At 39.6% G+C, this 23040-nt stretch overlaps 1 protein-coding gene across 1 annotated transcript in view; it reads right to left on the bottom strand.

Annotated features, from left to right (window-relative positions):
- Positions 1–23040, bottom strand: part of ARHGAP10 (Rho GTPase activating protein 10) — a 255849-nt gene that overhangs the window by 36273 nt on the left and 196536 nt on the right. Inside the window, exon 19 of the mRNA XM_005871405.2 lies at positions 7009–7153. Coding sequence (XP_005871467.1) covers positions 7009–7153 — 145 coding nt within the window. The remainder of the gene's footprint in view (positions 1–7008; positions 7154–23040) is intronic.

Raw genomic sequence — 23040 nt, 5'->3', positions numbered from 1 at the left:
AATTCCAGCCCTGAAATTTCTGAGTGCCTTTTCCAACCCATTGATCTCAACATTGTAAAATCGAGTTAAGAAATAATCTGTCTACATATACTGTCACTGATTCAAACCTGGTCTTAGACTTCATTTCACAACACAGTAATTCCATGTCAAGGAATCATAACATTGCAAGAGGTCTTAGCACTCAGGAAGTTATTACCCAGAGCCCACCTTTTGAAGTGTCATGCAAAAAAAAAAAAATGGATAAGAATCAGAAGAAGATTACCAAGCTTAAAACAAAGATATGCTTGTGTCTGGATACTTGGGTTGATTATAATTCTGTGTCAAGAGGATGAGATACGTCTAAAAGGAAACATCAATCGCTATAGCATGTGTCACTAAAAATCCATGTCGACAATGGTTTTAAAGTGGTTCTTCTCACACATAAGTGTCCTGGTAACATTTTGGGGAGGACAGGGTAGTTGCAATTCACTTACAAAAGCATGTTTTCAGGAAGGCAATTTCTAAAGATACTCTCTTGGGAACTGAGATATTAGTGAGTACCCAGCCTGTTACCGTGGCCTTCCTGACTCCTACAGACAACATTTGTCCTGCTCTGGTTTTAGAGACTGATCCCTATCAGGACATGTTCCTCCTCGGGACAGAAGGAGAATGATCATGCTTCACTGCACATCGACAGGTGCATTTTCACGTTTTTGCTTAGAAGGCTCTGCATCCGCCGCTGCAGCGCTACTATAACACATGTTCAACAAAACATGCCGCAGTTAGCACATCCGAAATTAGGGTGGGAAAGTGCCAACCCAACGGTACCCAAGTCAGACCCACTCTAAAACAGCTGAAATCCTGCCAGTTGAGTTGCAAGAGGAGCTTGTTTTTGATTCACTATAAATCATATTTTGACAATTCCTAAATAAATAAACTGCTCCATCATGTATTAAAAAAAGATGGGCACAGAGTACATAATTACCCAAGCAGATACAAATAAGAACAAGTCCTGTGACTGTCTAGTTCTGTTTAAAATTAAAGCTAGTATAAAAGAAGGGAGAGTTTAGTCAAAATTCAGATGGTAATATTCTCTTTCACTTCCAAAAACTTCTTTTTTTAAAAAAAAAAGTTTCTGCCTTGAATGAAAAATAACAAAGAATAAATCTCATCGAGTCTCATGAACTTTCTTCATATTGGGGGCATTACAATGAACACAAGCCTCTCTTTGCATAGAAGCAGTAAGGACAAATTTGGAGTGAACAAAGATAAACACACAATGAACATTTTCAGAGTTGCTTCACTACCAGCTCAAGAGAAATAAAAACACAACAAGGTAACTTCAGAATGAAATGAAAGCAACCTTTGACTTTTCATCTTTTTAGCAGGCAGAGATCTACATCATATTATGATATTTCACAACTGACATAGACAAATCAACTCAGCTTTGAAGTCTGTGAGATTATTCAATGCTACGTAAAAATGAACAATACAGTTTCTACAAAATAATGAAAGACAAGAATTTCAGTAAATATTTAACAGCTGCTCTATGTAAAGAAATCTAGCTAGATACTATATCCTTTTAAGACCATAATAATCAACAAAGATCCATAGGCAAGTACCTAGAATTTTAAAGTCTTAATCATATATTACAAAGAAGAATAATGAGCATTGTACATGTGGTATGGCTAAATGTGCTAAAGCCAATTAAAGTCTTTATCAAAGTAAAGATACTAAATATGGTCAATTAAACTGATCACCTCTCAATGGGGAGTGCAGTGGGGTTAAATATGACATAATAAAAGTCATGTCTAAAGCAGAGTTTCTCTCCTAATTCACACCAGTTTGGATTCTCTGATTCCAGACTCATGCTAACAGGCTTGCTGAATCTTTGCTAATAATGACTTTTTGATCCTTCTGATGTTAAACTGAAACCAAGTGAGTGTTGTCCAGGGTGGGCTATTTGGTACATCACAGTTTCATACCCAACCAAAGTAGAAGATGAAATAACACACCACAAACCACTTCTCTCAAAACCAAATCTGTGACCAAATCATAGTGCTGAGAAAATTCCCAGTTATCCACTCTAGGTTCCTGAATCTTGGCAGATAATCTACCAAAGTTTTAAATAAAAATTATTTGTCCTGGATTTTATTAAATTGAATTTACCTTATACTACAGTGAATAAATGTGGCGGGGGGGGGAGGGGCGGTCAGGGGGAAGACATATTTGCTGAAACCAAGTGAGTGTTGTCCAGGGTGGGCTATTTGGTACATCACAGTTTCATACCCAACCAAAGTAGAAGATGAAATAACACACCACAAACCACTTCTCTCAAAACCAAATCTGTGACCAAATCATAGTGCTGAGAAAATTCCCAGTTATCCACTCTAGGTTCCTGAATCTTGGCAGATAATCTACCAAAGTTTTAAATAAAAATTATTTGTCCTGGATTTTATTAAATTGAATTTACCTTATACTACAGTGAATAAATGGGGCGGGGGGGGGAGGGGCGGTCAGGGGGAAGGACATATTTGCACTTAAATTTTCTACCAGACTGATATAAACTAAAACATTTGGAAAAATAATCAACCAAACTATACATGGAAAGTAATTCTACTACTATCAATTTTAAAAAATACAATAAAAGATTAAACTTTTTGAAACCTTCAAGTAGAGTTGACATTAGATGACTCAGGCTACAAAAACAACATCATTTAAGTTCTAGTGATAAGAATAGATGTTTTTTTTGAAGGGGTAGAGTTTTCAGTATGCTGAGTCATATTCAATAACAGTCTTTTAGCATCCTTTCCCTGTATGCTTCCTTTCAAAAGCATATACACCACTTCTCTTCATTTATTTCCCATTTTTTAGAATATGCCAAACATACCCCTATTTTGGTCTCTCTGAAATAATTTTTTTTCACACAACTTAAGTGTAACTAACAAATAATTGGGGGGGGGTTAAATAATAGTTTTAATTGCTTGATCTTATGACCTCTAAGGTAAAATAAAAGCACTCCATGACCAAAATCATGAGCTTTCCTTATTCTGACAACTTTCAAAAAAAAAAATCTAAGGCTACAATCAAGAAGAATTAATGTAAAGTTATAAAGTACAAAATGTAGACTAAAACATCATATAAATGATGAACATAAAAACAGACTAGAGAACTGAATATCTGACGATCTCTTTTCCCTTATAATCAAATAATGTTTAATTATTATATAATCTAAATATTGTAGCAAACCATCTTCAATATTCCCATAAAAGATGTTCTGAATACCACTTCAACAATTTCTTACCCTTTAATAATCACTTAGCAACCCAAAGATCAAAAGATTAATATACTATGAAGTTGTGATTGAATATTATGATTAAAGTCCTAAAAATGTCAAAAAAGTAGATGTAATTCTAAGACAAAAGGTCCCTCTTTGGTCATTTCCTTAATGAAATACGGTCTATTCAGTTTGAGTCAATGCACATATTATCAATGGCTTCTTGATTTTTCCTCCCTTTACTTCTCAACATTTGCCTCTTTCACTCTTTATTAACACTTCCACCTGAGAACAAGTGAGGTATAAGAAAAGGTGCAATTTCAACCAGTTTTACTCCTTATTAGCAACTCTACTGAAAGAGAATGAAAGTGAGAAAAAGAGAGAGAACAAAAAGGTTAGGTGGGTTCAGAAGTTGAAACTAATGTCTAAAAGAAAGCTCTGGAATTATAGATTCATGCCCCTCTTCTGGAAAACAAGGATCTGACTGTAAAACTAATATTTGTATCATATGAAATATGTCTTAAACAAGCCCCCAATAAAGATTAAACATTTATGGGCAAAAAAAAAATTCTACAAAGGAGCCAAACACACAATGGAAAAAAAAGAAAAGCCTCTTCAATAAATGGGGATGGGAAAATTGGAAAACCACATGCAAAAGAATGAAAATAGTCTGTTCTTTGTCACCATATACAAAAATTAACTCAAAATGGATCAAAGACCTAAATATAAGACCTGAAACAATAAATTACATAGAAGAAAATATAGGTACTAAATTTATGGACCTTGGTCTTAAGAGAGGATTTTATGAATTTGGCAAGGGAAGTAAAGCAAAAATTAATGAATGGGACTATATCAAACTAAAAACTTTCTGCATAGATAAAGAACCCTTCAACAACAAAAAGACAACCAACCGAATGGGAGAAGGTATTGCAAACAACACCTGTGATAAGGGGCTAATATCCAAAATATATAAAGAACTCATACAATTCAACAACAAAAATAAACAATCAATTAAAAAATAGGCAGAGGACCGGAACAGACACTTTTCCCAAGAAGGCATACAAATGGCCAACAAACTATGAAAAATGCTCAACTTCACTAGCTTTTTGGGAAATGCAAATCAAAACTACAATGTGACTCCAATTCATACCTGTGAGAATGGCTATTATCAAGAAGACAAGTAGTAAGTTTTGGAGAGGTTGTGAAGAAAAAGGAACTCTCATTCATTGTTGGTAGAAATGTAAGTTGGTGCAGCCACCATGGAAAACAGTATGGAGGTTCCTCAGAAGAGTTAAGAATAGAGTTACCATATGACCCAGCAACCCCTCTTTTGGGTATCTATCCCAAAAATTTGAAAACAATTATTCATAGAGATATGTGCACCTCTATGTTCATAGCTGCATTATTCATGGTGCCAAGACATTGAAGAACTGAAGTGTCCTTCAATAGATAACTGGATAAAGAAGATGTAATACTCAATCATAAGAAAAGATGAAATACTGCAATTTGTGACAACATGGATGGATATGGAGAATATCATGCTAAGCGAAATAAGTCATACAGAAAAAGGAAATAACCATACGACTTCATTCATGTGTGAGATATAAAACTGAAAGCAACAAATGAACAAATAAGACAGACAACAGTACGGTGGTTACCAGAGGGTAATGGGGGTAGGAGACTAGGGATCAAATATAAGATGACAAGGAGCTTTAACTTGAGGTGGTGGGCACATAATGCAATATGCAGATGTTGTAGTATAGAACTATACACTTGAAACCTATAATGTTATTAACCAATGTCACCCCAATAAATTTAATTTTAAAAAAATTTAAGAATAAAATCACCCATAAAAATTAAAAATCTTTAAAATTTTAAAATCTTTAAAAAATTAAAACCTCATAGCCCCCAGTGTTATTATAGGAAGCATTCTGAGACCTTCTGTAGACACCCCCAAGTCAGCTGAGTTGAAGACAATGTCACTTGCTTGCACAGATCTTTGGATATTACAAACCTAGACATTTGATTACACAGCTGCTTATGATAAAGATATTGTATTGCTTTCTATATTCATTCCCTTCCTCCCTTTGACAATAATCCCACTCTGCCAAACCAATATAACCTCTGTAGCTTTAAAGAATAATAAATGAAAGGTGCCAAAAACAAAGAGGATGAGAAGAGGAAGAAAAATGAAGACTAATTTCAAAATCAGGAAATGTCCTCAGCAGGAGTGAAGTCCCACAACAAAAGTCACAGCTGCAGACAAGCACACTGAAAACACAGGCTTTTGAGACCATGATCATTGCCTTCTCCACATCAATAACCATATGGCTACAAATTTGCAATTGGTGTTCTCTACTTGGCTTACCATCTTGTTTTGCAGGAATTCATGTTTAAAATTCAAATTTCCAGACTCTCTGTAAAAACTAGGCAATCTGGCCAGTGTTGCAAGGCGGTTAGAGTGTCGGCCTGCCCACCGAAGGGTTGAGGGTTTGATTCTTGGTCAAAGGCACGCACCTGGGTTGCAGGTCAGGATGTGTTCAGGAGGTAACTAATCGATAATCAATGTGTCTCTCTCTCATGGATGTTTCTGTTTCTCTCTCTTTCTCTCTCTCTCTCTCTCTCTCTCTCTCTCTCTCTCTCTCTCCACTCACTCCCTCCCTTCCACTCTCTCTTGAAAAAAACAACTAGACAATCTGGCAACATTGAGACAACATGATTACATGACAAGAATTAGCCTGGCCCTAGCCAGTTAGCTCAGTGGTTAGAGTGTCAACCTGCAGACTGAAGGATCACGGGTTCGATTCCCCATCAAGGACGCGTAACTCAATTGCAGGCTCAGTCTCCCGCCACTGTTGGGATGTGTGCAAGAGGCAACCAATCAATGTGCCTCTCTCTTTCTGTCTCTTCCCCTTCTTTCCATTCTCTCAAAAAAAACAATGGAAAAAAGGATTAATGGAAAAAAAAATCAGCCAGAACGTGGTAGCCTAAGTGGGACATGAGAACTTACATTTGCCAGAATCCAACTGCAGTTCCGTTCACTCAGCCTAGCCCCTAAAAACAGGTCAATCTGCCACCCCTGCCATATGATCAGATACCTGCCTTATGAGAAAGGCAGAAACATGGAGCAAGTAAGGTGCATAAGCCATAACCCCAGTGCTATGGTGAACTGTGCCTTCAGTCTAAATGCAGTTAACATCAGACTCCTCTCATAAAAGATCTGCTTTAATTTTAGTTCCCCTTCCATTTGTCTCAGGATTATATAACCTCACAGGAGGTCACACAAGTCTCCCAAAAAAGAAATTTAAGCTGTCTTTTAAAAATATAAAAAGAACCATGCATAACAAAGACAAACACAAAACTGAAACTTACTTCTCTCCCAGACAGGAAAGCGTTACCCTCCCTGTTAATCTCAGAAAAATCTTCAGGGAAAAAGAAATTGAAACACAAAGGATGGCCCTGGCTGGGTAGCTCAGTTGGTCAGAGCGTCATCCCCAGACACCAATATTGCAGGTTCAATCCCCAGTCAGGGCACATTCAAGAGTCAACCAATGAATGCATAAATAAGTGGACCAACAAATCAGTGTTTCTCTTTCTCTCTCTCTGTCTCCCCACCCTCCCTCTCTAAAAAATCATTTTAAAAAAATAACACAACCCTACAGTGAATGGAAAACCATGGCCTGCCCAGAGGACATATGATACACCATATTCTCAACATGCTGTCAAGCAGAAAAATATAATGAAGATCTTACCATCTTCCAGCTGAAGAGAGAGATTATACACAGCCACAGGTCTCTTGGTCCTCTGGCCTTGTCTCTTCGATTGTCTTGGTGGAGCATTTGGGGGTGACTGGGAGACTGACTCAGGGGGTGTGGCAGCAGGCAGCGTCCGAAAAATCTGCCATCAAAGTGCAAAGGACATTAATTGTTTCCCCTGAACAGAAACCTGTGTACTCCAACAGTAAACCAGCACCAAACAACAGTTAATTTGGAGCTCATCCAAAACAGGATGCAGCCAAAAATCCATTCCTTCAAATTTTCAGTATAAGTCATAAGTCTTTCTAAATAAAATTTCTCATTAAAATTAAGTCAAAGCAATATCAAATCATTAATTCCCAAACTAAACAACTATAATTATCTTTACCAGGTGTAGACAATACCAGCTCTTCACCCATAAAAAAGGTAGCCAGAAAAAATTATTAAGAACAAATATCCCCTTAAATTTCACACAGGGTTATATTTATGCCAAAAAGCTTGTCTCAAAAATTCAAACTACACAAACAAAAACATATGACTGCAAATATTTTTTACATGTTTAAAAATAGCTGGTGCCTATGAAATTACCTTTCAGATTCCCACATACATTTTTCATAAACTGTTTTATAGATCTTATCAATCACTTAAATTCTCTCCAACTCCTCTTAATAATTCCCCCTCCACTTATGAAACCTAGAATATTAGCAACTTGATTATCCACAGTGACATTCATATATCAGCAAGACAAAGCAATCTGTGCCATAAAGGGAAGTATATCGTACAGGTGACTTCTAACAGAGCTTTCATGGCTGCCGAGAACTGAGTTCAGAGGCTTCCTGTCCCCCAAAACACTGAAGATCCTTCGGCCTTCAGTAAAGTCATAAAATAAAATATTTAAAGACAACAAGCTAACAAATACGGCATCCTTAGAGAGCTGATGTTCCGCAAGTGGAAGCAAGAAAAGGGAAGAAAGCCAGCTAGCATTCAACAAAACATAAATATCTATAATAATAAAAGGGTAATATGCTAATTAGACCAGACGTCTTCCAGACATCATTCCGGACGTCCTTCCTGACGAAGCTGGGGTCGGGGCGGGGAAAGCCAGCCTGGGTCCCGGGTGCCTGTGGGCGGCCCAGGGGAAGCCAGCCCGGTTCCCGGGTGCCTGTGGACAGCTGGAGGGAAGCCAGCCCGGGTCCCGGGTACCGGAGGGAAGCTGGTGCTGGCAGACAGGGGAAGGAAGGCCTACTCTTGCACGAATTTTCGTGCATCGGGCCTCTAGTAAAATAATAAAAGGCACGGTGTGAAAGTGCCACTGTTGCAAGGAAATTATATTTGTGCATTTGAATAAAAACAGCCATATGACCTGTGTGTATGAGTGAGGGTATCACATATCGGTATCATATTTAATAACAGACAACCGTATCTAAGTTATAATCAAAGGGTCTAAAAGTCCTCACCTAAAAACTATTATATGCCAATATAAACAAGCATTTCACCAGAACATTTGCTTTATAGTACCATACTGCCCTCTCATGTGTGAACAGAATAAAAAAAATGATTTAAACTACTATGAACAAATATTTGCTAGTGAAAATTTAATTTAGTGCTCCAACTGGTAACCTGCTAACACCTATTTCCACAGAATCTGTGCTGCAATTGGGTACTCTGGAAAACAGCACACCACCTATCTGTCTTAAAAAATCCTCTGCATTATAGACTATTGGCCACAGTTGGATTTATTGCCCTCTGTCACTGTTCACATGAAAAAAGCCTGTAGAGTGGTGGGAACATGTGATAAGTTAAGTTGAATAGAGTAGGTTGAAGGCGAGAAGAAAAGATGGGAAAACTTAATTCCACTGAAATAAAACAGCAGTTGTGTGTGACCAACATTTGAAATAGCCCCTTGACTGACTTATGTTCGATCTTAACAAATATAACAAAAGCCTCTCGGATGTTACTGGACTAGGAAACCAAACAAAACAAAGAGCCAAAACCTAAATAAATTGTAGAAAAGTTGTATCCCAAGAACTGGCACTGCAGAGCTGATAACCTTCAAAGCAGAACTTCCTTGAAGATCACCAGACTGGAATGGCGCAAACGGTGACAATTTTTCCTCCTGCAATTCCTCCTCCTCCAATTCCAATTCCTCCTTCAATTCCAATTCCTTCTCCTCCAATTCCAATTCCTCCTTCAATTCCAATTCCTTCTCCTCCAATTCCAATTCCTCCTTCAATTCCAATTCCTTCTCCTCCAATTCCAATTCCTCCTTCAATTCCAATTCCTCCTCTTCCAATTCCAACTCCTCCTCCTCTAATTCCAGTTCTCCTTCTCCTCCCCCTCCTCTTGGTCCTTCTCCTTCCCTGCCTTCCTCCTCTTCCACCACCACCACCACTTCAAGGGGCTGGGGGTAGGTGGGATGAGAGAGTGAGGATGAGGCATGGGGGTGGTCCCAATTTGCAGAGTTGGACTACAAGCACAACAGGACCCAGGATTGTGACTCCTGCCAAATACAACAACCTGGAGGCACTTCGAGGGCACTATGTTAAGTGAAATAAGTCATACAAAGAAAGACAAAGACTTTATGATCCACTTACATGTGGAATCTAAAAAAAAAAAAAAAAGGAAAGAAAACCTCATAAAAATATGGAACAGACTGGTCGTTGTCAGAGGCAGGCATTGTGGGGAGAGGGGAAAATGGGTGACGGTGATCAAAGGTACAAATTTCTTCCAGTTATAAGTTACAGCATGGTGACTATAGTTAACAATACTAGCATATTGTATATTTGAAAGTTGCTAAGAAAGTAGATCTTAAAGTTCTTATCACAAGAAAAAAAGGTGGCCCTAGCCTGTTTGACTTGGTGGCTAGAGCATGGGCCCACAGATTGAGAGGTCCTGTGTTATGATCCCAGTCAAGGGCACATACCTCAGTTGTAGGCTCAATGCCGAGCCCTGGTCAGGGCGTGTGCAGGAGGCAACCAATTGACGTGTCTCTCTCACATCTGTCTCTAAAAAAAAAGAGTCAATGGAAAAATATCCTGGGGTAAGAATTAATTTTAAAAAATGTGTAACTATGTGAGGTGATGTTGATGGTTAACTAATCTCAATGTGGTGATCATTTCTCAATATACACATATATCAAATAATTACGTTGTGCACCTGAAACTAGTATAATGTTGTCAATTACATCTCAATAAAACTGGGGTGAAAAAACACACACATGTGGGAATGGGGACTGGGCTTTCCAGTTTTTTGTTTTGTTTTCTTGGGTTTGCATTTTAAAACTCCCCAGGTGATTCTTTGTGTAGCCACTGGTGAAAACTGCCCATTTAGATGTCATTCCACTGCATTCGATGCTTGTCTTGGATGGATCAAAGTCCAAATCAAAACACCAGAAAAATTATTTCAGAAAAATTGGCACTGGACATATGCAGTCAATTCCTTGGACCTTCCCAAATCTTGATTAGGCTTAAAATGTTTCAAAGATTCTAAAGACCAACTATTCCTTCAATAAATTCTGTCATGTTGCATTTCAAAGAACTAACCTATCAGTCAGATTATGTGGTAGCAAAGCAAAGATGATAATTTGAGAAGGAACTATCCTGGCTTTTAAGTCTTCCTAGCTATGGAAGCTTAGACATATTAAAACACTAAGTACCTCATTTTCTCATCTGTGTAATGAGGACCATAAAACCTACATCTTAAATTATTTCAGGGATTAAATGAGATAATGTTTATAAAGTGTTTAGTACAGCACTTGGCACATGGTAACCAGAAATAAATGGTAGTTACTGGTATTTGTAAAATGCTCACATCATCTATAATAATAAAAGCATAACATGCTAATTACACCAGACATCCTTCCGGATGTCCTTCCGGGCAACCTTCTGAACAAAGCCGGGGCTGTGAGGGAAGCCTGGGTCCTGGGTGCCAGAGGGAAGCCGGTGCTGGCAGCCAGGGGAAGGAAGGCCTACTCTTGCACAAATTTCTTGCACCGGGCCTCTAGTGATAATATAAATGGACACAGACCTTCATTACTCAATTCAGCCACCGTTTTGAGAAGGCACTAATTTGTTGAGATTTTAAATATTCCTCAAATTCAGTGTTTGGTTATTCTAAAGGTTGTTATTCTAAAGTATTTGTGGAAAAAAATTCATCAAGCACTGAGCCAAGAGAAGCAATAGAAGAGCATCTTTCAAATTTCCCAAGTCACCTAGAATCATACAATTGTTTTGTGTATTTATTTCTGCACTTCAATGCTGAGAGATTTGTTGTTGTTGTTGTTAATCCTCACCCTAGGATATTTTTTTCATCGCTTTACAGAGAGAGTGTGTCATCCGTAAATATAACATTGATTTCCCAATTCTAGAACCACTGTGTGGATGCAAATGCCTCTGCCACTCAGGTCTCTTGCCAAAATCTTTCGACTCCCCTAACTTCCCTAGGACCCAGTGTTGTGTTACCTTTGTTCTAGGCCAGATGAACTCATCTCAACCAACACTAAGAATCAAGAGATCAAGTCTATTCAAAACTTATTATTTTTCAGGGTAGCAAGTTCCCTCGCTGCTCCTACGTATTCATAACACAAGAAAAACTCAAACCAGACAATCCAATGACAAAAAACAAACCCCACACGTAGGTGTGTCAGGGAAGTAGGCGCTGACTCAGGTCTCCTCAGGGTGTGAGCGCAAACACAAGTCTGGCACCACTGTTCGGAGTCACAGATTCCTCAGACTCAACAAACTGGATGCCAATGCCCATGGGACTCAGCCATACACAGAAATATCTCCCCAGGTCACTCACGCTCTGCTCCCGGGGGCCACGTGTGGAGATGACTGGGCCACTTCTGCCAGAAATGCTTTGCAAACAATAGGAAGTAAGGATGGTCTCTGGAAATGTGGCTTTGTACTCAATTCAAACCTGCAACATTTGAGTCAGCTGAATGAATAAATACTATGGTTAAAAGAAACTAAGGAGGATGAAATCATTCTTTTTTTAAAAAAATATGTTTTACCGAAGAGTTCACTGGTCTTCATTATGGTGAGAAGACCATAACTATGCTTGTATATTCCTATCATCTTGAATAATGACAGTTGCACCCACTGGGTACTTGCAATATGCCTGACATTACGCCAAGTGTCTTACCAACGAAGATTTGAATCCAGATTTTCTGATTCCAGTGTGCAGGTCTTAGACACCACACTCCCCTGCCTCTGATGTTACCCAGTCATATTACGCCCCATTCACTTTATATCCTCTTTGGTGATGCTGTATCTAACACAACAGACAGAGGTGTAACCAGAAGGCAGCTGGAAATCAATACCCACTCGCCTTAGTAAACCTTTAACATAGAAAGGAGGGACAAAAAGAGTATTTCCAATCTCCTTTCTAAAACATGTCACTACAAAATGGCCAAATATTACTTTCAGCTCTAAGGCAGCCTCAACCTCCATCCACAACGTAACTTCAGAGTTTAGCCCCCACGTGAACAACACACAGAGAGCTCTGAAAACTCTCCAGCTTTCTGTTCCTGAATCGGCACTACCCCATGACTAAATATGGGTCTTTTATAGAAAAGTTAACTAGATTTGGTAATGGGGACTGACAGTAAAATACCAGTTGGGTTCAGGCTTGATGCTGGAAATATACTTGTTGGTTCTGGTTCATTAAAATTCAGAACCTCAGAGCTGAAACTTAGCCTAGTTATCACTTAAGCCAACCCCTCTATTTCACAGTTGACTAAACTGAAGCCCTTATGATTACAGATTTGTTCATATTAACACCACTAGTTAGTGGCTTTCCCCCCAGACCAAGGTCTCAACGCCAACTGCTATTTCCCCTCTTGCTGGCTCTGGCCCTTTCTAGCAGACTACTTTATGCATGTACTTTCTCATCAGGGAAAGTTTTGCTCAATAGTTGAAATTCTTCAAAGTGCTTTCAGACGCATTATCTGATGCAAGCCTGGACACAGAGACCTGTGAAGCTGACACTGAAGCGTGTTATAGGATCTTGTTCCACTGCGTCCCTGGAGAATGGAAGGGGGCAGGAGACATTCCCATTGTAACCGTCATTCATCCAGAGGTTCAGGTTTGATTATGCCCTGACTTACAATGAGTTTTTTAAAAAAACAACTTCAATTTTGGCTTACAATAAAATAAAATAAAAGGAGATGAAGAAGAAGAAAGAAAAGCAAAAGAGTACTTATTGGAATTTACAAAACTGGTAGGCTTTCTGGTTTTCTTTTTCTTTCAAAGCTTTGAGCTTTAATTTCAGGAGACATTTCAGACCCTTTCCTAAGTGCCAGTGGGTTAGACCACATTGATTTCTATGGCACTCTATTCAATGGAGTAACACATACCAGACTTTGGTGTCTGGCTTCAATATTTCAATAAATGACAACTTATCAACCAGACTTTATAAAATTAAAATGACCCCAGAACTACCTACCCCAAACCATGAGTATTTTCAATGGCATTAACTGTGATGTAACTGGTTTCTCAGTGCCCTGGTTTTTCTAATGTTAAAAAAACAACAACCACCGAAGAATAAGAATACATAACTGTAATAGTATAATGGGAACCCAATGGCACTAAGTAAGTTTTCTACTCCTCACTAAATAACATCCTCCCCAACAGACATAAGGTGAACCTCTCCTGATTAACCCAAGGCTGCATCACTCTTACATTTGGGGTGAACATATAACCCCAATTATAAAATGTTGTTTTCTGGTGTGTAAACCTTTAAACACGCCAGGTGCAACTTTATCAATTTGCACCTGCAAACGTTTGGAAAATGCAGCATACACTTTCCAAAGTCAGAAGAAAACACTTGCCCAAACATAGCTGTGGCTTTGACTTTCATAACCCAAATGTCTACAAGTATCCTTCCCTGAGTAAAGAACTGATGCTGAGCTAGAATTGTTTTCCATTGCTATGTCCTCTGCTAACAAGCAAACAAAGCTTGCATTTCGGCAATTAAAGCCTAGAAAACCATTAAAGAAATATAGCTATTCTATGTCAACTAGAAGACACACTCCATGCATGATATTCCTTTTTTTTTTCTTTTCCTCCTCATCCTTCAATTTGGGTGTACAACTTCTCCCCCTTTTACATTTTCCAGGACTCAGGCCTCCCTTAGAAGTCACTCAGTCCTATACCAGCACAGAGAACCATAACACAGGAAGCCTACCATTTACAGTCCCCAAAGGCCTGGGGACCCACAGGGAAAGGCCTCCCCAACCCAGGGCTAGCTCGAGCCATGAGGAAAAGCAGGACCCTGCCTCAATGTTAACTATGAAACTTTAAACTGAATATAAGTAAATGCATTTAGAATGGACTCATTATCTTTTGAAATTTTCAAGGAAGATGACATTTTTCTTTTGGAAAATAAGCGATGACCCACAGGGTAGTTATCAGCCTTCACGTTTAATCACTGCTCCTAAAATTCGGTTCGTTTACATTTTTTATTGACAATTGTTTCCCAAAATTATAATTTATTCATGTTACAAAAGTGATAACTATATTCCTTGTAGAAATTCTGGTAAACACCAAACAAAGCCCTTTGAAGAAGATAAAATCTAAAAAGGTTAACGTTTAGATTCTTGGACTTACACGTCAGCATGGAACTCACTGATTTGCAGGTAGAGTAGCTGTATCTGAGCTGCCAAAGTTAGGACTTCCTTCACCTGATCCCACCTCGCCTGGGACCAGCTCTGACCCATATTTCCAAACGTGATGAATGGTGCAGCACCTACACGTTTAAAAAGCAGCTGCAGGACAGCATGCAAAATGTGTGCTTCGGCAAGAGCCATGAAAAAAGTCAACGTGGATGGTAAGGCCACCACCACCTGTCACGACTGGTAAACTGATGACATCTTAGACAGGATGAACTGAGTACACCTGCAAGGAAGGTGATGCTAATCCCGACTGCGCTCCTCACTGACTGAGCCACACAGGGCATCGCATTCTATTGTGCGGTAAAAGTCACAGAGAAACAGAAGTGTCTGCAGTGGAATGTGAAAATTCTAATCTCCAGCGCCAACAAGTAGGGTGATTCCTCACACCAACAAGCAATTCTCCAACACAACTGGGTGTCCCAAGGTTCAACACAACTCTAACACTCTACCTGGAGATAGCATCAGATCCCACAGGTTAAGTGCTCAGTCCCCACAAGACTGCCCCCGCTCAGATGCCAGTAACAAGCCCAAGTTGTTACTTGTGCTTCTGATCAACTGGCTGTGAATCAGAGGTTCTAACAACCCCCTCCTTGGGTTCAATTAACCTGCTAGAGCAGCTCATGGGCCTCATGAAAGCCAGTTCCTCACGAGATACTGGTTTAACAAAGGATATCAGAGAATATGAATGGACAGCCCAATGAAGAGACACACAGGGCGAGCTTCTGTCCTGGTGGAGTTTGGGGACTGGCACAGCAGCACTTAGAAGCCTCTGGTTCCTCAACCTAGAAAGCTCTCCAAACCCTGTCCTTGGGTTTTTATGAAGCTTCATTACCCAGGAATGATTAAATCATTATTGCCCATTGGAGATTGATTCTACCTCCAGCCCATCCCTCCTCCCTCAAATTAAGGGGTGAGGCTGAAATTTACAATCTTCTATTCAGGGTTGGTTTCCCTGACAACAAGCCCCATCTTTTGGTGCCTTCCAAAGTTATCTTATTAATCTAAACCCAGTTGTGGTGGAAAGGAGCTTGTCATGAATACTAAGACGCCCATTTCATTCACCTTTATGGATCTGAAGTGTTGTCAGGCACTGAAGACAAGAGACAAAATATAGCGAAGATGCTCCCTTCGCTCTTATCGCTGAGGAAATTATAAGGGTTTTGGGAGCTGCGAGCCAGGAACTGTGGATGAAGAACCAAATATATATTTCTTATTGCAAATCACATCACAGAGTATGATCTGAAGGTGAGAAGTTCAAAACAAAGTCTTACAACTAAAGGGCCAGAAGAGATATCTAGCAGGTCGCAGTACCAATTCTCAGATTCTAAACACACTATCATGTGGAAGAGGGAGTCACCTGGTATGGGTCCCAGAGGTTAAAACCAGGGCTAATGGGTTGAGAATATAAGGCATATGTCAACTGAATATGAGGGAGAAAGACCTTCTGAACTGGTGAAATTACACAACTCTTGGGCAGGTTAATTTGGGAGATAATGAGCTTCATGTCTTCAAAGTTTTCCAAGGTAAGACCAGGGTCATTGCAAAGAAGTCCAAACACTGGCTGAAGGACTTGACTGGGTTGATTCATGAATCTATGAGAGAAACTATGTACGAAATCCCAAAAGATGGCCTCATTCACCAAACTATTTGAGCCTAGCGACTCCCTCTTCTCAGAAGCAAGCCCGTCAAGCTGATCTGCCCCCTTTTCTGCAGGACAAGAGAACCTTTCCCCACCTCCTGATCACTGCACCGTGCTGAGACCTGAGCTTTCTCCTTTCCCGACTTCAAGTCAGCCATACTCTGGGTTCTGTGGGTTCCCATTACATTTGCAATGCATGGTTGATACGCCACAGGGATGCCCTATTTAGGGAGTAATCTCCAGAATCTTAACATTCCTTTTATTCTGGTTTTCTCTTTCAAAAAAAAAAAAAAGAATCTGTCAGATATTAGCATGTGCATGAAAAGGCTTTGTAAACTGTTACCATTTCATAAATACAATCGTAAAAAAATAAAGCCATCCTTTTTTGGCTCCCAAAATACTATAACCTTATTCTTCCACAGAAGTTTTTTGTAGAAGAATGTGGTAGTTAGCTCCCTGAAGTTTACTAAGAGCCATAGCACCTACAGGCATTTTAACCTCATTTTCCTATATCCTATTATGCAAATGTATATAAACAAACAAACAAAAACTATGCAGGTACTATAGCAGTACTGAGCCAGTTCCCAAAAAGGCCAGAGATTCCCATGGATAAGCCAACTGTGTGTGTTGGGGGAAAAGAGAGAGGACAGGGCAGGTGGAACTCTGAGCCAGGTGGCTGAAGCTCTACAATTGCTATCAAAGTGGGGAGAATAATTAATCACCTACACACCCTGCACTGTATTTTCTTTGTTTTTAAATATTTTTTTATTGATTGTTAGAGAGAGAGGGGAAGGGAGAGGGATAGAGAGATAGAAACATCAATGAGAGAGAAACTTCATCTATCAGCTGCCTCCTGCATGCCCCCTACTGGGGATTGAACCCACAACCTGGGCATGTGCCCTGTCCTGGATTCAAACTGGCAACCTCTTGGGTCTTGGGTCGATGCTAACCGCTTAGCTACACTGGCCAGGCGGTATTTTCATTTTTTAGACTTTTTATTGTGTGAAAAAAAATTCAGATAACATGTTGTTGCTCTTTAAATACATAACCTTTAAAAAAAGTCCCTTTCCCACCTAAAAAAGTACTGCTCTGGAGGTCAATAGGGAAACAGAATTCACTAAACAAAAATTCATTTTCAGTGAAATAGTGGGACATTCCTTCTGTTCACTGCTGCGTAACAACCTCTCCAAAGCTTAGCGGTATCAAACCACCACCATTTTATTATGCTCGTAATTTCCTGGCTCAGGAGTGTGGGCAGGGCATAGCAGGAATGAGCAGTCTCAGCTGGGGCCTGCCAAATGGCTGGAGGTGGCTGGGAAGGGAGCCATGGGCCTGAGCTCAGTTTTGGTTGTCAGTTGGGTTCCTCAGTTTTGTCTGCTGGAGTCTGGGAAGACCAAGCTGTTTTTCCATGCGTCCGATGCCTGGGGTGGGAAGGCTGGGACAGCCAGGACTGGCTGGGCTCAGCTCTTCCTCTCCCCTGCCCAGCCTCTCTACATGGCAAGTGTGGGCTTCCTCACGCTCAGGGTGAGTGGACTTCTGCAAGGCAGCTGAAGTCCCCTGGAAGGAGTGGCCCAAGAGGAAGGAAGTGAAAGCTGTCAGTCTCTTCAAGCCACTGTGAAGAGTCACTCATGCCATAGTCTGATGATCAAAGCAATCTCAGGGTCCACCAAGATTTAAAGAAAGGAGACACTAAGGGAGGGATGTGAAATAATCCCTAGCAATCTTCAATCTGCCACCAACAGACACGTTTATTTCAGTTCTTCATCTGATACCATGTGTACTGGTATAAGCAGATGATAGTTTGGATAGGAGCAAAAAACCTGATTCAAAGTAACTTCAAGATATCAGCGCTTCACAAGAAATAGAATGTGCTCAATAGATCATACAAATACTTCTCCCACCACTGCTTCAGGTTTTTGTCATTGAAGGACAAATGGCCACACAAGAACTTCATGCATCAGAAAGGAAGGGCATGGAAGAAGGCAGGGAGCTCAAAGTCAAAAACAATCAGACTCACTGTTAAAAGTTTCTTCACACTGAAACTTTTCAGGGATCTCTCCAGCGATTTCCAGTTCTGCCCAATAGATCAAATTGACAGATATTTCTACCCTCTGAGATACAGAACTAGTGTATTTGATTACTTTATAATGTAAATTTAAGTACGTGGTAGTTGGTTTAGTTTTTTTAAGTCAAATAAGAAAACTACATATGAGCCATAACCTCCTCATCCTGAAAACAATGTTGATGATACTGACACAAAGAATATTGGAAAAATACAGAGTCTCTTCCCCAGCAAAATAATCATTGTCAATAGTTTCTTTGATTCCTTCTAAGGAAATTTTAAGAGTTGCCTATGTATTTGCCTACATATATGTACAATTTACACACACACACACACACACACACACACACACATATGTGTGTGTATATATATATATAAATTGACACATGAAGGATCATAATAAAAAATACGGTTTCATATCTGTATCTTTAATTAATTATCCATTCAAATATTAACTGAATGCCTACTATGAGACAAGCAATGTTCTGGACATTGGAAATAAGTGCTAAGTAGCTGTGTATCAAACTAACACAAATTCAGAGGCTGAGAAAACACTGTTCCTGTGTTTTCTGATTCTTGTTATATGTAAGAAAGCTGTCAATTATCTCAAAGTTTCCATGTGTCAGGAGTCCAGGCACATCTTAACTGGGCTCTCTGCTCCCATCCTCAGCTCACAAGACTCTAATCGGGTCATTTTGGAGGATTCAACTGGGGATGGATCTGCTTCCAAGCTCATTTGGGTGGTTGGCAAAATTCATTTCCTTGCAGTTGCAGGACTGAGGAGGGTTCTGGGTTTTGCTGACTATGGGCTGGAGGCAACCCACAGTTCCCTGTCACGTGGCCCTCTCCGTAGGCAGTTCACAACATGACTATTTGCTTCTTTCTGGCCAGTAGGAGTGTCCCTCTCTGCCATCTGCTCCAACGGAATCTGATACAACAAAACAATCATGAAAAGACATGCCACACCTTTTATTATCCTTGCTAGAATCAAGTCACAGGTCCCACTGGCACTCCAGGGCCTGGGTCACTGGGTCACCATAGGGTGTGCCCACCACAATTCGAATCAGTATTTACCACCCTGCCTCATTCTCCTATGGTCATCACATAATTTATTTAACCCTCAATGGAAGGCTAGTTCCAATGAGAGACACATGTGGAGGTGAACCCACTCTCCCTTTTTTGCAAAATTTTTAGTGAATACCTATAGAGTATTTAGTAGCAGAGAGATTACCTTCAAAGCAAACATGCATTTAAGTTTTGCTGACACTGCCTGTCTCAAAAAGGCTGCTCCCATCACACCCCACCAAATAAGACCACTTATTTCCTCCTCTCAAAGTGACTTCTCACGTCTCATTATGGTGGAACAATATGGCTTTCTTCAAATATGTGGTCTTCCTCTCTTGATTTAGGCTTATACTCAGGAGATTTATATTTCAGATGACATTGATAATAAGGCCTATTCTCCCCTGTATTATCTGCTTCTGGTTGTACATGAGCAAGCTATTGATTCTGGTGATAACTTTTAATCCTACATCCCGATAAATCCTGCTAGTGTATCTACTAGCTCATCACTCTGTTCTCGTGGTTATCTATATTATACAATCACTCCTCTAAATAATGCGCAATTTTCCCCTTCCAGTTTTCATATCATTTATTTTTTTTCTTCCTTTCTTGACTGGTAATTCTAGGACAATAATTAGTAATAGTGAACTAAGTCACAATTTCAGCATTTTAAGCATTTCAACAATTAAATAGGATACCAGCTTAAGGATTAAAATACTGTTAAATCATTTTAAGGAACTATCCACAATTTCTGTTTTATTAAAATATTGTATTGGGAATTACGTAAATTTTGCCAATTGCTTTTAGGCATCTCCTGAAAGATTTTCTCTTTTGACTTAATAATATGGCACATTATATTAATGTATTTCCTAATATTGAGTCACCCTTATATGTCAGGGATGAACTCAACTTAGATGGAAATATTATGCTGTTAAAGTAGTGCTTTTATTTGCTGATGTATTATTTAAGATCTCTGCATAAAATTCTTAAATAAAATTGATCTACAACTTTGTCTCTGCCAGGCTTTGGCATTAGTGCCCTACTGGAGTCATAAAAATAATTTGAAGTTTTTCTTTATTCTGCTATGGATCAGATTAAATGCCAACAGATCTATTTCTTCCCAGTTTAATTCACCTGTAAAAATATCTGAGACTGGTGCTTTTTTGGGAAATGGATGGCAGCTGTATTAAAATTGTGTCCGTTTCTTTCATTATCATTAGTTCACTAATTTCATTCAGATTTTCAAAATTCTGTGCACTGAGTATTTATGGGTTATTTCCACATTTGTTCCTCTTTATATAGGCGAGCCTTCTCACCATCCCTTTTTTCCTTGACTAGCCTGGCCAAGGAAATCTGTTTTATTTTATGCTCCCAATCCACCAAAAATGTAAGAGGTATTTATCTTTAAAAAAAAAATACTTTTTGTTTCTTTTCTAATTAATTAATTTCACCTTATATATTTTTTATTTTCTTCAAATTTGGAGTAAATGGGTGAAAGCTTAACTAATTTCATTCTTTCTGGCTTATTCAGTTGTATAAGATTATACATTTCCTGGAAACATAATTTTTACTCTGTTCTTTCAGTTTTGATACGCATGTTTTCATATTTTTATAGTAAGTCAACAATTTTTATTTTGACCTATGAATCATGAGAGCTTCAAAATTTCCAAATAGCCAGGAACTTTTTTTTTTGGAGGAGGGGTAGGGGGCTTCTGTTATTATTACTGTTGTTAATTTCTAAAGCTAGAGTATTATGGACCAGAATAACTGGTCTGTATTATTTCTGCAGTTTGAAATTTGGAATTTTTATCTGGGCCCAAAATAGATACTCAAGACTTATAAACATTGCTTTGTGGTCTTCAGAGCTGCTGTAAGAAAACATGAGGCTACCAGATGCATCTTTCCTGGTACAGTTTTTCTTTTTCCTCAAAACTCCAACACAGTAACCGAACCACAGTATGTCTCTACATGGATAATTCTGAGTGACTTAAAATTCAGAATTGATATTTCCTAAAATTTAGTGATTACGCTGATCAAATGAAGGTCTCACTGTAATTTAGATAAAAAGGTCTGTGTGATCGTTACAAATGATTGGTTCAATGTACTTGGTTTGGTGTTCCCATGACAACAATGTCTTGTGATGGGTCATGTCTGCCCTCCACGTCCACAGTTTTCTCTGACTTCTGTCATCTCTCTTTTTCATCCACTGAATGCGACTGCTTCATCAATCATGGTGATTTGTTTTCCAACTTTTGATTCTATTCATTTCTGCTTTTAATCTGTTCATTTGTTTGGATGTTGTTTTTAGGTGCCAGTCTGTTTTCTTAGCTCAGCAAGCACCTTTTTTAAAAAATCCTCTTTAATCACTTCATTTTTAAACTCCCATTTTACTGAATAAATATTTAGTTCTTCTATGGAGATGGATTTTAATAAGTTCATTTATTCTCTTCCTTAGATCATTTTCTTCCAAAAAACATTCTTTGTCTACAGTTTACATTTTCCCCCCTCCTTTGCAGTACATTCACATAGATCACACACTGGATTATTTGGGAGTGGCTGATTTCAATGATACTAATGTCTTCAATGGGCAGCTGTGTCAACACTTTCTGTACACACCACTACAGTAAGGGTGACATCCTGAATCTCTTCCCAGGTTTTGGATGTGATTTCTGCGATGCACTACAGTGTGCCTGCCCAGTGTTCTGAGAAAACGTCTTCGTCTGGTAGGGCTGCCACAACGGAACACTGTGGACTAGGTGCTTAAACAACAGATACCTATTTTCTCACAGTTCTGGGGGATGAAAGTCCTAGATCAAGGTGGCGGCAGGGTTGGTTTCTCCTGAGCTTCTCTGCTTGGACTGCAGATGGCACATTGCTGTCTGTGCCTGCACATGGCCTTTCCTCTGTGCATGTACATCCCTGGTGTCCTTTTTCTTTTCTTATAAGAACAGCAGTACCATTAGACTAGGGCCCCCATCCTTATGACCTCATCTAACCTTAATTACCCTTTTAAAGACCATCTCCGAAGAGAATCACACTGGGGATTAGGGCTTCAACTTCTGGATTTTGAGGGAATACAATTCAATCCACAACCAAAGGGTTTGGGGGGACCAAGGATGCCACCAGGATTGTCTTCAGCCTGGTCTCTGACCTCATCTCTGTGCTTTTGCCAAAATGACGTGTCTGTGTTCATACCTCCTGCTTGGGCTGTCCACAGTTCCAGCCCCTGCCAGGAGTCTCTGTCCTAGGCGGCCAAGTTAGCAACCACTTCCTTCCATTCTCCAGGCAGAAGACGGACCAGGAAAGAGGATGACTTCTAGATGCTCAAGTTGGAAGTTATAAAGGTGGGAAATGACACTCCCCCCCCCTCCCTTTAAGGGGCTCCTTTTTCCCATCTTCCTCTCCTACAGAAGCTCTTTCCTTTAACTCAGTTTCGGTTTTGATGGCCTTTCAGACACTTTTCTTGCTGGAGATCACTGACCCTGGGGTGTCTGAGAGGGAGTCACACTCCTACTAGTCTTTCTCTGGCAGGAGAGCAGGGTGGTCAGGAGGAGCTTCTATCTTGGTGGAAGTTTCATCTTGACCCAAGGCTGC

Source organism: Myotis brandtii, unplaced genomic scaffold, assembly GCF_000412655.1.
Source record: "Myotis brandtii unplaced genomic scaffold, ASM41265v1 scaffold34, whole genome shotgun sequence".
In the NCBI taxonomy this organism is placed as follows: Eukaryota; Metazoa; Chordata; class Mammalia; order Chiroptera; family Vespertilionidae; genus Myotis; species Myotis brandtii.
Note: the sequence above shows the minus strand (reverse complement) of the source record. Positions and strands in the feature narration are given on the sequence as shown.